This window comes from Aquarana catesbeiana, linkage group LG03 (assembly GCF_042186555.1).
Source record: "Aquarana catesbeiana isolate 2022-GZ linkage group LG03, ASM4218655v1, whole genome shotgun sequence".
NCBI lineage: Eukaryota > Metazoa > Chordata > Amphibia > Anura > Ranidae > Aquarana > Aquarana catesbeiana.
Window position 1 is genome coordinate 66222834 of NC_133326.1, and position 16322 is coordinate 66239155.

General features: G+C 43.4%; 1 protein-coding gene across 10 annotated transcripts in view; it reads left to right on the forward strand.

Moving 5' to 3' along the window:
- Positions 1 to 16322, forward strand: part of FAM227B (family with sequence similarity 227 member B) — a 651639-nt gene that overhangs the window by 144130 nt on the left and 491187 nt on the right. For all 10 annotated transcript variants that reach the window (XM_073618643.1, XM_073618642.1, XM_073618640.1 and 7 more), the window contains one exon: positions 12229 to 12324. In XM_073618643.1, the coding sequence (XP_073474744.1) occupies positions 12229 to 12324 (96 nt within the window). The remainder of the gene's footprint in view (positions 1 to 12228; positions 12325 to 16322) is intronic.

The window sequence follows — 16322 nt, forward strand, 5'->3', positions numbered from 1 at the left end:
TAAATGCCTCCCCCATTTATGAAAATGGTGTCCTAACCCCCATCTTGAAAGGAGAAATGGCAGTAGGAGTTGTGCTGGATATGGTCTTTCCTCCTTCATCTAAAGGTATAGTGTTATCTTGGAGTATGCTTTCTCTCCATTGTGTGAAGGCAGATTGTAAGGATAAGCCCATGTTCCAGGATCATTCCTGTACCTATCAGGTGATGTTAGTAGATCCCCTGCTGGGTGCTAAATCTCAGCACTTGCATTTTAATATTGGCACCTGCTGTCTTTCTACTTTTACAAAGGATGATTGGTCATCTGGAGCTTGGGGTCTACAGCCTTAGTTGCCTTATCTTTACGCTGGCTCTGTAGGGCCATACTATTTTTTTCAGTGCCAAACTAAAAGCTGAATGAAAGAAGGTAGTTATGGGTTTTTTTTATTTTTAATTTTTTTTATCTATAAAAAGTCACTTTCCTAAGGATTAAAGACAAAATCCTAAAACCTGTGAAGATTTGCAGTTACATATGTGTAAATAAAAAAAAAAAATTTAACCACTTGCTGACTGTCCTATAGCACTTTTACTGCTACAGGGCGGAAGCTGTGGGCAGGATCACGTGTATATATACGTGATTTTACATTTCTGCCTGCAGGGGGCGCATTCCTGCCGCCAGCAGGCTGCTTCTGCTGTGATAATTCACAGCAAAAGCTAATCTACGGGTCCCTGGGACTCGCCAGCACCCGCCCAATCGTAGTAAAACACAGAGAGCTGAGATAGGCCTATTTACACAAGGCACATCTAAGCTGTGACAGTGGGGGAAGGGATTATCCTGTCTCTCTGCAAAGCAGAGACTAGAATCGATCTCTTCCCCTAGTAAAAGCAGCACATACAGTACACACATAAACACTGGCTAGGCACACAGTTAACCCTTTGATTGCCTTAGATGTTTAACCTCTTCCCGACCAGCGTCGTTGGTACAGTGAAAGAGTATATTTTTAGCACTGATCGCTGTATTAGTGTCACTGGTTCCCGCAAAGTGTCAAAAGTGTCAGTTAGTGTCCGAATGTCTACGGAATATTGCAGTCCCACTATAAGTCGCTAATCACCGCCATTATTTTTTGCCAAAAACATGTAGCAGAATACATATTGTCCTAAACTTGAAGAAATTTGTTTTAAAAAAATATATTGGATATGTTTTATAGCAGAAAGTAAAATATATTGTTTTTTTAAATTGTTGGTCTTTTTGTGTTTGTAGTGCAAAAAGAAAGCGGTCAATGTGGGAAAAAATACATACATTTTATTTTGGTACAGCATTGCATGACAGCGCAATTGTCAGTTAAAGGATCCCAGTGCCGTATTGCAAAACAATGGCCTGGTCATGAAGGGGAGTAAATCTCCCGGGGGTCATAGTTACACAGTTAGTAAGGTTGAATAAAGACACCAGTTCAACCTGAGTGAGTGTGGGTGCATGTCTACAATTATCCCTGTTTATTTAAGGTACCCATATAGCACCATCAATTTACACAGCACTCCACACTCACATCGGTCTCTACCCTCAAGGAGCCCACAATCCAAGGTCCCCAACTCACATTCATATACTAGGGCCAATTTTGAACAGAAGCCAGTTAACCTACCAGCATGTCTTTGGAGTGTGGGAGGGCACCGGAGTACCCGGAGGAAACTCACGCAGGCACAGGGAGAACACTCCAGGCAGGTAGTGTCATGGTTGGGATTCTAACCAGCAACCTTTTTACTGCTAGGCGGAAGGCTACCCACTACACCACTGTGCCGCCTCATGTGGTTCATAGTTACATACCTATAAAACTGGCTAAAGAAAGGCTGCCCATGCAGACCATTCAGGATTCATCTTTTATTCTTTGTGTAAATTAACCACTTGCCGACCGCCTAACGCAGATATACTGCGGCAGAATGGCACGGGCAGGCAAAATCACGTACCTGGTACCCGGTGCCCGAGGTGGTCGGCATTGTTAGGGGAGCGATCCGTGCTGAGGGGGAGGCCACTCATATGTGGCCACGCCCTCGCGATCGCTCACAATGAATGACAATCTTCCTCTGCCTCTGTAATGTAAACAGCAGCAGAGGAACTGATGTCATCTCTCCTCGTGTCTGTCTTTTCATTCCGGCGCCGAGGAGAGAAGACATCCAAGTAAGTGCACCAACACTACACTAACAGTAGAACACTCTAGGCACACATTTCACCCCCCCGATCACCCCCCCGATCACCCCCCTGCACCCCCTGTCACAGTGACACCAATAGCAGTTTTTTTTTTTTCTGATTATTGTATTGGTGTCTTTTTGTGACAGTTATAAGTGGTAGGGCAGTTAGTGTTAGGCCCCTTTAGGTCTAGGGTACCCCCCTTATCCCCCTAATAAAGTTTTAACCCCTTGATCAACCCCCGTCGCCAGTGTCACTAAGCGATCGTTTTTCTGATCGCTGTATTAGTGTCACGGGTGACGCTAGTTAGGGAGGTAAGTATTTAGGTTTGCCGTCAGCGTTTTATAACGTCAGGGACCTCCATATACTACCTAGTAAAGGTTTTAACCCCCTGATTGTCCCCTAGTTAACCCTTTCACCAGTGATCACCGTATAACTGTTACGGGTGTTGCTGGTTATTTAGTTTGTTTTTTTAGTTTTAGGGCACCCGCCGTTTATTACCAAATAAGGGTTTAACCCCCTGATCGCCTGGCGGTGATATAGGTTAAGTTTTAGGGTCGGATAGGGTCTGCGTCGCCCCAGGCAGCGTCAGGTTAGTGCCAGTACCGCTAACACCCACGCACACAGCATACACCTCCCCTAGTGGTATAGTATCTGAACGGATCAATATCTGATCCGATCAGATCTATACTAGCCTCTCCAGCAGTTTAGGGTTTCCAAAAACGCAGTGTTAGCGGGATCGCCCCGGATACCTGCTAGCACCTGCATTTAGCCCCTCCGCCCACCCCAGCCCAGCCCACCCAAGTGCAGTATTGATCAATCACTGTCACTTAGCAAACACTAAACACACATAACTGCAGCATTCGCAGAGTCAGGCCTGATCCCTGCGATCGCTAACAGTTTTTTTTGTAGCGTTTTGATACAGTCTCTAACAGTCAGGAGCTTTTTTACCTGTGAGTCTCACTAGTGTACCACTAAATTTAGAGCCCAAAATGGCAAATTGAAGGTACACTAGTGAAGAGGCCTACACGTTTCTGAGCATGACAGATAGTGAAGAGGAAGTCACTCATCTGTCAGATTCAGGCTCAGAATACGATCCTGTAGACGACAGAGGCTCCATGACAGATAGCTCTGATGACGGAGTTGTGGTCCCTGCCAAGGTCAGGCATACCAGATCCCAATCTTCTTCTTCTGTCCTTGAAGTGCAAGAACCGCAGGTCCCTCATATGGAGCAGAGCAGTACTAGCGCCACTATTCCTTCTGGTGAACTGGCAAGCACCAGCGGCCTAGTACACCCTGGTTGTAGTCAATCCAGCACTGCAGTATCACGTGACGTGGCGAGTCCCATAAGTGTAGTTCAAGCTGGTGAGGTGGCAAGCACAAGTAGTGTCCTGCTGCCACCAAGAAGACGAACACAGGCCCGTCATGCCCATAGTGCCCTTCCTGCTGCATTCGCCAATCCGAATTGGGAACCCACCACTTCTGCAGCACCCGTACTTCCCCCATTTACTGGCCAACCCGGCATTGAGGTGGAAACAGTTGATTTTACGTCACTTGATTTTTATTCGCTGTTTTTCACCGAAGATCTCTATAGATCTATTGTGGACCAAAGCAATTTGTACGCTGGTCAACACATCGCCACTATTCCCCAGTCCTCCCTTGCCAGAGATTGGAGACCAATTACGGTTTCTGAATTTAAGCTCTTTCTGGGCCTTTCCCTCAACATGGGCATAACTAAAAAGAGTGAGTTGCGGTCATATTGGTCCACTGACCCAATTCACCGTATGCCCTTGTTCTCTGCCTCCACGATACGAGCAGATCTTGTCATTCAAACAGTACCTTCCCAGCAAGCGTGCCAGATATGGGGTCAAGATGTATAAGCTCTGTGACAGGGCCACAGGCTATACATGTAGTTTTATGGTTTACGAGGGAAAAGAGAGCCACGTAGAGCCGACAAACTGCCCTGACTACATAGGAAGCGCTGGCAAGATTGTGTGGGACTTGGTGTCACCCTTATTCAGAAAGCGGTACCACTTATATGTGGACAATTATTACACGAGCGTGCCACTTTTTAGTCACTTGTTTGATCAGCAGATTGGAGCATGTGGCACCGTGCGACCTAATCGCCGGGGCTTTCCCCAGCGGCTTGTAGATTCCCGTCTTAGGCTGGGGGAGAGAGCCTGCTTGCAGTGTAATAATTTGCTCGCTATGAAGTGGAGGGATAATAAGAATGTTTTTGTTCTTACCTCCCTTCATGCAGACACGACGGTCCAAATTACTACGACGACTGGTGTTGTGGAGAAACCCCTCTGTGTCCACGAATATAACCAAAATATGGGAGGGGTGGACCTTAATGACCAATTGTTGGCGCCGTACCTAGTTGCCCGTAAGGCCAGACGCTGGTATAAAAAAGTGTCTGTATACTTATTTCAATTGGCTTTGCTGAACGCTCATGTGCTATACAGAGCTTCAGGACGGACTGGATCTTTCCTTAAATTCCAGGAAGAGATCATCAGAGCCCTTCTGTTTCCAGACGGTGCTCCACCTCACCTTCCCCAACCAAATGCAGTAAGCCGGCTGCATGAGAGGCATTTTCTTTATGTCCTCCCGAGTACCCATACCCAACGAGCCCCCCAAAAAAGATGTCGTGTCTGCAACAAGCACGGATATATGCATGACACCCGCTATTATTGTCCCTCCTGTCCTGACAATCCTGGTCTTTGCATTGGTGAATGTTTTGAAAGCTACCATACATTAGTTGAGTATTAGCGTAGGGTACAACGCTGCACAGACTAGGCACACTTTCACAGGGTCTCCCAAGATGCCATTGCATTTTGAGAGACCTGAACCTGGAACCGGTTACAGTCACAAAAGTTACAGTTACAAAAAAAGTGTAAAAAAAAAAAAGTAAAAAAAAAAAACACAAAAAAATATATAAAATAAACAAAACAAAAATAGTTGTCGTTTTATTGTTCTCTCTCTATTGTTCTGCTCTTTTTTACTGTATTCTATTCTGCAATGTTTTATTGTTATTATGTTTTATCATGTTTGCTTTATACGTATGCAATTTTTTTATACTTTACTGTTTACTGTGTTTTATTGTGAACCATTTTTTTGTTTTCAGGTACGCCATTCAGCTGTAGAGCGGATTTATTTATCTTGACAGCAACAGCGTTTGCTCCCACGATACATAAAGCCGTGACTCCAGCACTGTCGGAGGTGATTTCACCATCACAGTTAAAAAAAAGAGCATAAATGCCGAAGCATGGGGGCAGCAGGGGCGGAGGAGCGATTTGCTCCTACCTTTTGCGGGTGGATGCCCCCATGCTTCGGCATATATATATTTTGGGCACAGGTTACGTTAAAAAATGTTTTATTTTTTACTATGCTTTTTTTGTATTTGCTTTGCAGGTATGGAAAGTGTTACTGTTATACTGTAATGTTACTTTGTTTTATTGTTAACCATCATTTGCTTAGCAGGTACGCCATTCAGTTGCAGCGCGGATTTATTTCTCTTGACAGCAACAGCGTTTGCTCCCACGATACATAAAGCCGTGACTCCAGCACTGTAGGAGGTGATTTCACCACCACAGTTAAAAAAAAGAGCATATATGCCGAAGCATGGGGGCAGCAGGGGCGGAGGAGCGATTTGCTCCTACCTTTTGGGGCGGATGCCCCCATGCTTCAGCTTATATAAACGGTGCATGTATGCCCATCATTAGAAGTGGGTGGATGAAGGGAGGTATTCTAATAGTGGGCATACCCACCGATCAATCTCTTTTTTTCGTTCAGCCCACAGGCTGCATGAAAAAAAAGTTTACAATATATGCCCAACAAGGACCAGCAACGTACTGGATTTTGAGTGGTTATACCAGTATGATGCCTACAGATTTAGGAATCATCTTGGTATCATTCTTTTCAGCCAGTAGTCGGCTTTCATGTAAAAGCAATCCTAGCGGCTAATTAGCCTCTAGACTGCTTTTACAAGCAGTGGGGGGGAATGCCCCCCCCCACCGTCTTTCAAGTTTTTCTCTGGCTCTCCTGTCCCAACAGGGAGCCTGAGCATGCAGCCGGTGATTCGGCCAGCTGACCATAGAGCTGATCAGAGACCAGAATGGCTCCAAACATCTCTATGGCCTAAGAAACCTGAAGCTACAAGCATTTTATGACTTAGATTTCGTCAGATGTAAACAGCGCCATTGGGAAATTGGGAAAGCATTTTATCACACCGATCTTGGTGTGCTTTGAGGGCAGAGGAGAGATCTAGGGTCTAATAGACCCCAATTTTTTTTAAAAAAGAGTACCTGTCACTACCTATTGCTATTATAGGGGATATTTACATTCCATGAGATAACAATAAAAATGATTAAAAAAAAAATGAAAGGAACAGTTTAAAAATAAGATAAAAAAGCAAAAAAATAATAAAGAAAAAAAAAAAAAAAAAAAGCACCCGTTCCCCCCTGCTCTCGCGCAAAGGCGAACGCAAGCGTCGGTCTGGCGTCAAATGTAAACAGCAATTGCACCATGCATGTGAGGTATCACAGCGAAGGTCAGATCGAGAGCAGTAATTTTAGCAGTAGACCTCCTCTGTAAATCTAAAGTGGTAACCTGTAAAGGCTTTTAATGGCTTTTAAAAATGTATTTAGTTTGTCGCCACTGCACGTTTGTGCGCAATTTTAAAGCATGTCATGTTTGGTATCCATGTACTCGACCTAAGATCATGTTTTTTATTTCGTCAAACATTTGGGCAATATAGTGTGTTTTAGTGCATTAAAATTTTAAAAAGTGTGTTTTTTCCCAAAAAAATGCCTTTGAAAAATCGCTGCGCAAATACTGTGTGAAAAAAAAATGAAACTCCCACCATTTTAATCTGTAGGGCATTTGCTTTAAAAAAATATATAATGTTTGGGGGTTCAAAGTAATTTTCTTGCAAAAAAAATAATTTTTTCATGTAAACAAAAAGTGTCAGAAAGGGCTTTGTCTTCAAGTGGTTAGAAGAGTGGGTGATGTGTGACATAAGCTTCTAAATGTTGTGCATAAAATGCCAGGACAGTTCAAAATCCCCCAAATGACTACATTTTGGAAAGTAAAACAAAGAGAAGAACCCCCTATTGGTGGACTTTTAAGGCCACATAAAAGAAGTTTAAAAATATAGTAATACAAATATAATTTATTCAACTCCAACATTAAAAACACGTCAATAATGTAACAGGTTACAGAACATGTAACAGGAGTGCATGGCAAACATTTTATAAACAATTGAGGAATACTCTTGCACCCGATGCATTTCGGAGTATACCTCCTTCCTCAGGGGTGGGTGTGAGCAAAAAGCATTTATATTCTAAAAAGGTATATGGAAAAAAGCATACAAGAATAAGTATCAGTATTCAAGCATAAATATAAGTGTAGCGATTCTAATTTAGTCTCCATATTGCTTACACTTACATTATCATAGTGTAATATTGACTTGGCATTCCATGTGATTCAAATTAAAAACAACAACAGAGACACGGTCTGTCTACCATAAAAATTCTTGGTTCCAAAAGTAAGCACTGGTTTTCAATTTGAGTATTATTGAAGTTATTTTATCATACTCAGATGGAAGATGAAATGTAGAATTTGTTCAAACAATAGTGGGGGAGGGGGGTTAGATCCTCCCTTGGCCTTTCAAAAAGCAAAAAAGAAAAAGGCCAGTAGGGGGCGTAATAATAAGTGTTTCTGAGGATACACTGAGGCCGAGAGGCAAGTCCTGCAAAAAAAATAATAGAAAAAACTGTATCATGTTCGCTTGAAAATTAAGAGCATTGCTTTCAGTTTTTATAACAAAGAAATTTATGTGTGCAAGCGATAAATCGTACCTGAGAATTGTTTATCGGTCCAGCAATTAGTGTTGTTAATATATAGGTGGTAGCTGTAATAGTGACAGATAGATAAATCACTTATTAAACTAATTGATAATTTTTAGTGTAGACATCTCAAGTGCATTAACGTATTTACTATATTCCTATGAGCTTTTAAATAAGCTGAATTTGTATACTGCATTTTATTTATTAAGTATTTGGAAAATAGTAAAACGCTGAACCATAGTGGAGGGTTTTTAATGGTATTGTCAATTAATTCAAATTGCCTAGGATGGCGCGGCGATTCTCCTTGGGTTGAAACAGTATTTAATATTAGCATTAGGGTTATACATAGCACCAGGGATTTTTTTCAGGGGGAACTTGGTGGAACTCAGTTCCACCACCTCTGGCTCAGACCCTTTGGTGCCTGCTCAACACAATCACTTGTAAACACAGAAGTCTGGTTTCTGTGTTTACAAGTGACAGCTCTGCACTCTGTGTGTAACCCCCATGAACTCTGCACTCTGTATGTAATGCAATTCTGATATTTAATGCCCCTTTAAGACCCTTCTACTGTTTGTGAAATATGACCACACCCATTATTTGATGTGATTTGGAGGGTGTGTGTGGGGGAAGGGGTTTTGGGGGGTCGTGGTTGAGTTCCAGCACCTATTATTTGAGAAAAAATGCCCTGCATAGCACACAACTAAAATAGTGGGGGTCAAAGCAAAGAGAAGTTTCTTACCTGTATATTTCAGGAGTGAATAGATGTTTGGCAGCACAGACCGGTGTCATACAACAAAGTGTGCTAGACATCCGGCGTGCTGACACAGTGTCAGTATAAGAATCCCTCCCCACCAATTAGCTGTCGCTGCTGATTGCAACAGCTGTTGGTGTGGGAGGGAGAGGAAGCAGAGATTCGCCAAATGTGGCCCCCCCCCCGGGTTGAGTGCGTGCCGTCCTGTAGAGGACGCGCCTGCGCGAGCACACACGTACGTCAGAGAGGGGCCACGCCCACAGCGGGCTTCCCCAGCGGACTGCGCATGTTTGCTGGGGTCGCACTATGGAGAACAAGCGAAGCCACCATGGGTTACATAGCCCGGGCGGCTTTGTGTGCCGGGCGAAGCTCAGATTAATTGTAGGAATTTTGGTAGTATTTCTTAAATGAAATATAAAAAATTTACGCCCTTAGAAATCCTGAAGGCGGTGATTGGATTTCGGGGCCCCATATGCAGCTAGGCTCCCAAAAAGTTACACACATGTGGTATCCCCGTACTCAGGAGAAGCAGCAGAATGTATTTTGGGGTGTAATTCCACATATGCCCATGGCCTGTGTGAGCAATATATCATTTAGTGACAACTTTGTGCAAAAAAAAAAAAAAGTTTGTCATTTTCCTGCACCTTGTGGCAAAATATAAAATATTCCATGGACTCAACATGCCTCTCAGAAAATAGCTTGGGGTGTCTACTTTCCAAAATGGGGTCATGGGGGGGTGTGCCATCTTGGCATTTTATGGCCTTCAAAACTGTGATAGGTAGTGAGGAGTGAAATCAAAAATTTACTCCCTTAGAAATCCTGAAGGCGGTGCTTGGTTTTCGGGGCCCCGTACGCAGCTAGGCTCCCAAAAAGTCCCACACATGTGGTATCCCCGTACTCAGGAGAAGCATCAGAATGTATTTTGGGGTGTAATTCCACATATGCCCATGGCATGTTTGAGCAATATATCATTTAGTGACAACTTTGTGCAAAAAAAAAAAAGTTTGTCATTTTCCTGCAACTTGTGGCAAAATATAAAATATTCCATGGACTCGACATGCCTCTCAGCAAATAGCTTGGGGTGTCTACTTTCCAAAATGGGGTCATTTGGAGGGGGTTGTGCCATCTTGGTATTTTATGGCCTTCAAAACTGTGATAGGTAGTGAGGAGTGAAATCAAAAATTTACGCCCTTAGAAATCCTGAAGGCGGTGCTTGGCTTTCGGGGCCCCGTACACGGCTAGGCTCCCAAAAAGTCCCACACATGTAGTATCCCCGTACTCAGGAGAAGCAAAAGAATGTATTTTGGGGTGTAATTTCACATATTCCCATGGCATGTTTGAGCAATATATCATTTAGTGACAACTTTGTGCAAAAAAAAAAAAAAAAAAAGTTTGTAATTTTCCTGCAACTTGTGTCAAAATATAAAATATTCCATGGACTCAACATGCCTCTCAGCAAATAGCTTGGAGTGTCTACTTTCCAAAATGGGGTCATTTGGGGGGGTTTTGTGCCATCTTGGCATTTTATGGCTTTCAAAACTGTGATAGGTAGTGAGGAGTGAAATCAAAAATTTACGCCCTTAGAAATCCTGAAGGCGGTGCTTGGTTTTCGGGGCCCCGTACGCGGCTAGGCTCCCAAAAAGTCCCACACATGTGGTATCACCATACTCAGGAGAAGCAGCTAAATGTATTTTGGGGCGCAATTTCACATATAACCATGGCATGTGTGAGCAATATATCTTTAGTGACAACTTTTTGTAAAATTTTTTTTTGAATCTTTGACTCAACATGCCTCTCAGCAATTTCCTTGGGGTGTCTATTTTCCAAAATGGGGTAATTTGGGGGGTTTTATACCGCCCTGCCATTTTAGCACCTCAAGAAATGACATAGGCAGTCATAAACTAAAAGCTGTGTAAATTCCAGAAAATGTACCCTAGATTGTAGACGCTATAACTTTTGCGCAAACCAATAAATATACGCTTATTGACTTTTTTTTACCAAAGACATATGGCCGAATACATTTTGTCCTAAATGTATGACTAAAGTTGAGTTTATTGTTTTTTTTTTATATCAAAAAGTAGAAAATATCATTTTTTTCAAAATTTTCGGTCTTTTTCCGTTTATAGTGCAGAAAGTAAAAACCGCAGAGGTGATCAAATACCATCAAAAGAAAGCTCTATTTGTGGGAAAAAAGGGACACAAATTTCGTTTGGATACAGCATTGCATGACCACGCAATTAGCAGTGAAAACTGTGCAGTGCCAAATTGTAAAAAGTGCTCTGGTCAGGAAGGGGGTAAATCCTTTCGGGGCTGAAGTGGTTAAAGTGGTTTTAAAGGCAGAATTTTTTTTTTTATCTTAATGCATTATATGCATTAAGATAAAAAAACTACTGTGTCCAGCAGCCCCCCTCAGCCCCCCCCTCATACTTACCTGAGCCCCATCTCGATCCAGCAATGTTGCACGAGAGACTTGGCCTCCTGATGCTGTCAATCAAAGTCAGTGAGCCAATGTGGATAGAGAGGGAGCTGGACTGAGCAGCGGCTTAGTGTCTGAATAGACACACGGAGCTACGGCTCAGCTCAGGTGCCCCCAGAGCAAGCTGCTTGATGTGGGGGCACTCAGCAGGAGGGAAGGGCCAGGAGTGCCAAAAAGGGACCCGAGAAGAGGAGGATCTGGGCTGCTCTGTGCAAATCCATTGTACTGTGCAGGTAAGTATAACATGTTTGTTATTTTTAAGGAGAAAAAAACAAGACTTTAGTATCACTTTAAGCAAAAGGTCTGATTAGTCACTATGGGTAAATTATCCAGTTCATAATAGATTTCCTGATAAACTTACCTGTGTCACTTCCTGTTCCTTTAACCCTTTTTGATCAGAGATTTCTGAAGCTTAGATGCCCAAATCAAGTTTAGCAGCATCACTATTTGTCAGTAAACTTGATAATAACTCTATGAAAAATGTTTCTGTTTGACATTGGGCCTTAGAACTAGGAACATGCATATCATAGTTCTGCATTCCTAGTTCCTGCTGCAAGGATAATTTACATTCTTATGGTCAGGGTTGCCGACCGCCAATAAATTTACGGACAGTTTGTAAAAATCAGTGATTTTTACAATTGTCTGTAAATATCAGGGGCTGATAATGTGTCATTTGTTGAATTTTTAAATTACTTGTTATGGGTATTGTCAGTGTTTCCATATTGTGTTCATATTGTTTGAATATTGATTGTCTTAGTTTTTTATAGGAGTTCTATCCATTTTCAGGTCGTCAGTAAAAATGTGCTCCATCAGTACATTTTCCATGTTTATCAGTAAAAATTCTGCGGGAGGTCGGCAACATTGCTCATGGTAAAGGGCATTTTTCATGTGGACTTAAAAAAATTATTGTTGGCACGATGCGATTAATAAAAATATTCAACAGAGTTTTCAAGGATGACTTACAAAAGTAACTTTGGTGTTGTACATTTTTTTATCAGAACTGTGTGTTTCCTGGCTTCAGTAGTGCAGACTTGCCTGGACATCTGGAGGCCACCCAGATCTTGCAGTGTATTGCTAAAACCAAGCAATATCAAGTATGTATTTTTTGGCATTTAATTGTACTAACCTCCTTAAAGTGGTGTTCCGGCCGAAATTATACTTTTTATTAAAAATACCCCTATAATACACAAGCTTAATGTGTTCTAGTAAAGTTAGTCTGTAAACTAAGGTCTGTTTTGTTAGTTTATAGCAGTAGTTGGTTATTTTATAAACTTACAGCAGGCCGTGGCCATCTTAGGTGTGGGCATCTGAAGCCAGACTGTATTTCTTCCTGGATCTCATCTTTGCAGATCTCGCACATGCTCAGTTCAGCACAAGCAGTGTAATAGGTTTCAGGTCAGGTTTCCATTCCCAGAAGGCATTGGAAACAGGAAATGATGCGATGGGCCATGGCCAGGGAGGAGGAGGTGAAAAATGAATATACAGTACACAATACAGTACATACAGTATACAGTAGGTGATGAGAAAAAAAATAAAAAAATATCCAATTCGTTTACAGTGCACAGTTTAGTGAGGGATGTTGAAGAGTTGTAAAAGTGGGTGGAACTCCACTTTAAATGAAGAAAACCCCATTATTTCTTATGCTTCACGACATCTTGTTTTACAAGTGTGACTGCTACTAGCTCAGATAATTTTTCTGATGGAGGTTGCAGCATAGTTTATTTGGATGTATTATTAGATTGTGAAATATATTCATCTAAGCATAGGGGTTGATTTACTAAAACTGGAGAGTGGAAAATCTGGTGCAGCTGTGCATAGAAACTAAAGAGGTTCCAGGTTTTTTTTTTTTGTCAAAGCCTAAGACCCCTTTCACACTGGGGCGGTAAAACGTTGCTATTTTTAGCGCCGCTTTACCGTCGTTTTAGTGGCACTATTTGGCCGCTAGCGAGGCAGTTTTAACCCCCGCTAGTGGCCGAACAAGGGTTAAAACGCTTTGTCGGCGGTATAGCCGCGCTGCCCCATAGATTTCAATGGGCAGGAGCGGTGAAGGAGCGGTGTATAGCAGGACTTTTTTTACCGTCCTGCTAGTGCACCGCTCCAGTGTGAAAGCCCTCGTGTGAGGAGCGGCTCTTTCAGGGCGCTTTGAAGCCTGCAAAGCGCCCCAGTGTGAAAGGGGTCTAATTAAATAAGCTGAAGTTAGAAGCTGATTGGCTACCATGCACAGTTGCACCAGATCTCTAGTTTTAGTAAATCAATTCTAGCCGGGTAAAGAACTAGCACTAAGGACTGATCACCTGGATGGCTGCTTTACAAGAACTGTGTCCATTGTCCATAGTAAGAGGTACCTCTTTAAGCCTGGTACACACTAACAGTTTTTTTTCATTCAACCCAGCGGGTTGAATGAAAAAAAAACTGACAGCTCCGGTCGGAGCCGCTGTACTAAAGATCCGATGCTGAGCTGTTGAGTTCTGGCAGGGGGAGGCCCCCTCCGCGCCAAAACACTCCGGTTAGCGCTGAGTGCTGATCAGGAGCCAGTAGGCTACTGGTTTTCCAGCATGCTTGTCCGACATAAGCTTCTGTCAGACCGGCTGCCATACAGAAGGGTCGAATGTCGCGTGGTTTTTATTGAACTGCCGATGTCTCCTGACATTCGGCCCATGTGTACTAGCCATTAGGGAGCCTTATATTTTATTGTAGCCATTCATACAGAGTGCACTATAAAGTGGTTATAGCCTGCTGGTTACGGAAAAGTTACATAGTAGTTATAGTAGTATTGATCACTATTGTTGTTACTATTTACTGATTTATTGATGCTACTGCTTATTGCTAATTTGATGGGGGGTTACTAGTAGAGATGGGTCGAACACCCCCCTGTTCGATTCACAGCAGAACTCCCGAACAGGGGAAAAGTTCTAACCCAAGCGACAAACTCTATTGAAGTCTATGGGAGCCAAACAGGAAAAATCAAATGCCCATTTTGAAGGCTTATATGCAAGTAATTGGCCATAAAAGGGGTATGGGGATATGGGCACTGCCCTGGAGGACATGTATCAATGCAATTTTCTTTTTTTAAATAATAATTTTTTTCAGGAGCAGTGATTTTAATAATGTTTAAAGTGGTGTTCCAGCCTGGGGAAAAAAATTCAAAGTCAGAAGCCGCAGCACCACCTCCCGGAAGTGGGGAAGGGTACTGTCAAATGTTGCATGGAGGGGGGACGGAAGCAGATCAGCAGAAGTTCCACTTTTGGGTGGTGCAACAATAAAAATAAAAAATTGCTTTAACCACTTGACGAGCAGCCGCCGCAGTTATACTGCGGCAGGGCGGCTCTATTGTGTGATTCGCCGTACTGGTACAGTGCTCCATATAATAGATACAGTGGGCATGCGCACTGCGCTGGAGCTGATGCGTGTGGCCGGCCACCGCGATGTCCGCCGGCTACCCGTGATCGCTCCACAGAGAGGCAGAGAGGGGATCTGCCAGTGTAAACAAAGCAGATCCCCGTTCTGTCAGGGAAGTAGAGAGAGATCTGCTGTTCCCAGTGATTAGGAACAGCAATCTCTCTGTACTCCCAGCCAGTTCACTCCCCCTACAGTTAGAAACACCTCCCTAGGGAACACAGTTAACCCCTTGATCGCCCCCTAGTGTTAACCCCTTCCCTGCCAGTGTCATTTATAAAGTAATTAGTGGATTTTTATAGCACTGATCGCTGTATAAATGTCACTAGTCCCAAAAAAGTGTCCAATCTGTCCGCCGCAATGTCGCAATCCCGCTATTTAAATTGACTCGTGTTTGCAATTGCTGACACCCGGCTAAAATAAAAATAAAAAAGGGGGAGTCCATACCAGACCCTTCGGGCTTGCAGCCTGGCAGGCCAGGAAAGGGGGGTGCTCTCCTGAACCATACCAGGCCACATCATGCCCTCAACATGGAGGGGGTGGTGCTTTGGGGTAGGGGTGCTCTGCCCACCCCACCACAAAGCACCTTGTCCCCATGTTGATAGGGGCCAGGGTCTCTTCTCCACAACCCTGGGTTGTGGCTGTGGGAGTCTGTGGGTAGGGGGCTTATCGAAATCTGAAAGCCCTCTTTAACAACAGCCCCCTTGCAATGTCACCGACCCAGCATGCATCGGTCTGTGACATCACAAGGGGGCAGTGCCACCAGGTGACATCACTAGGTGGCCCCACACCCAGATCCGCCCCCCAATGTGAATGAGTATGGGGTACTATGTACTCCTACCCATTCACCAAAAAGTAATAAAAACACAGAGACAGTTTTTGACAATTCCTTTATTAAAAAATAAAAAAAACAGTGTGCCATTCTAAATCCAACGTCAATACTACCGCCCGCGGCACCCGAAAAAGAACGAAAAAAAAACGCCTTCATTGACAGCCGACTGCCAAATCCCAGATAGCAAGGATAACTTGCCACAAATTTGTGGCAGTGTTGAATTGTAAGTCTTGTTAACTTGCTGCACATTTTCACTGGCAAGTTGTACACTTGCAGAGCTCTTGAAGCACAAGTTCTAGTTGACACTTGACATGTGTCACTTGAATGACACACTCCATTTTGTAGAAAATTTGCATGTCAAGTCTCTAGCAAGAGCAAAGTTGCATTGGTGGGTCTACAGCAAGAGCTCTGCAAGTCACAGTGATCCCTGTGGTGAGATGACTATTGCACAACATACCTGAACCAGAACTTGCAGCAGACTTGCAGAATGTTTGCAAAAAAAGTTGTTCTGGAGTCATGCAATGTGGACTTGCTGCAATTGTGCAACAAACTTGTGAAGCCTGGCAAGTCTAGTAATAGCTTAGTATGTCATTTTCAAACTTACAGCTCAATTGCTTGCTATCTGGGATGCCTCCTTTGCAGTTTGACAGTTCTTATATAGGTAAGGGCGGGGCCACCTGGGACGTCACCTAGCTCATCATTTGTTAAGAACGCTGCAGCTGGCTTCCTGGGCCCGCTGCTTAACAACCAGCTTTAACTGCATCCTGATGGGGTAAAGCTTTGCCCAATCAAGGCACAGAATGTGCTGTGCAGTGCGCAGTGCATTGCAGGGCGTTTGGTGGGGCGAACACCCGCCAAACACCC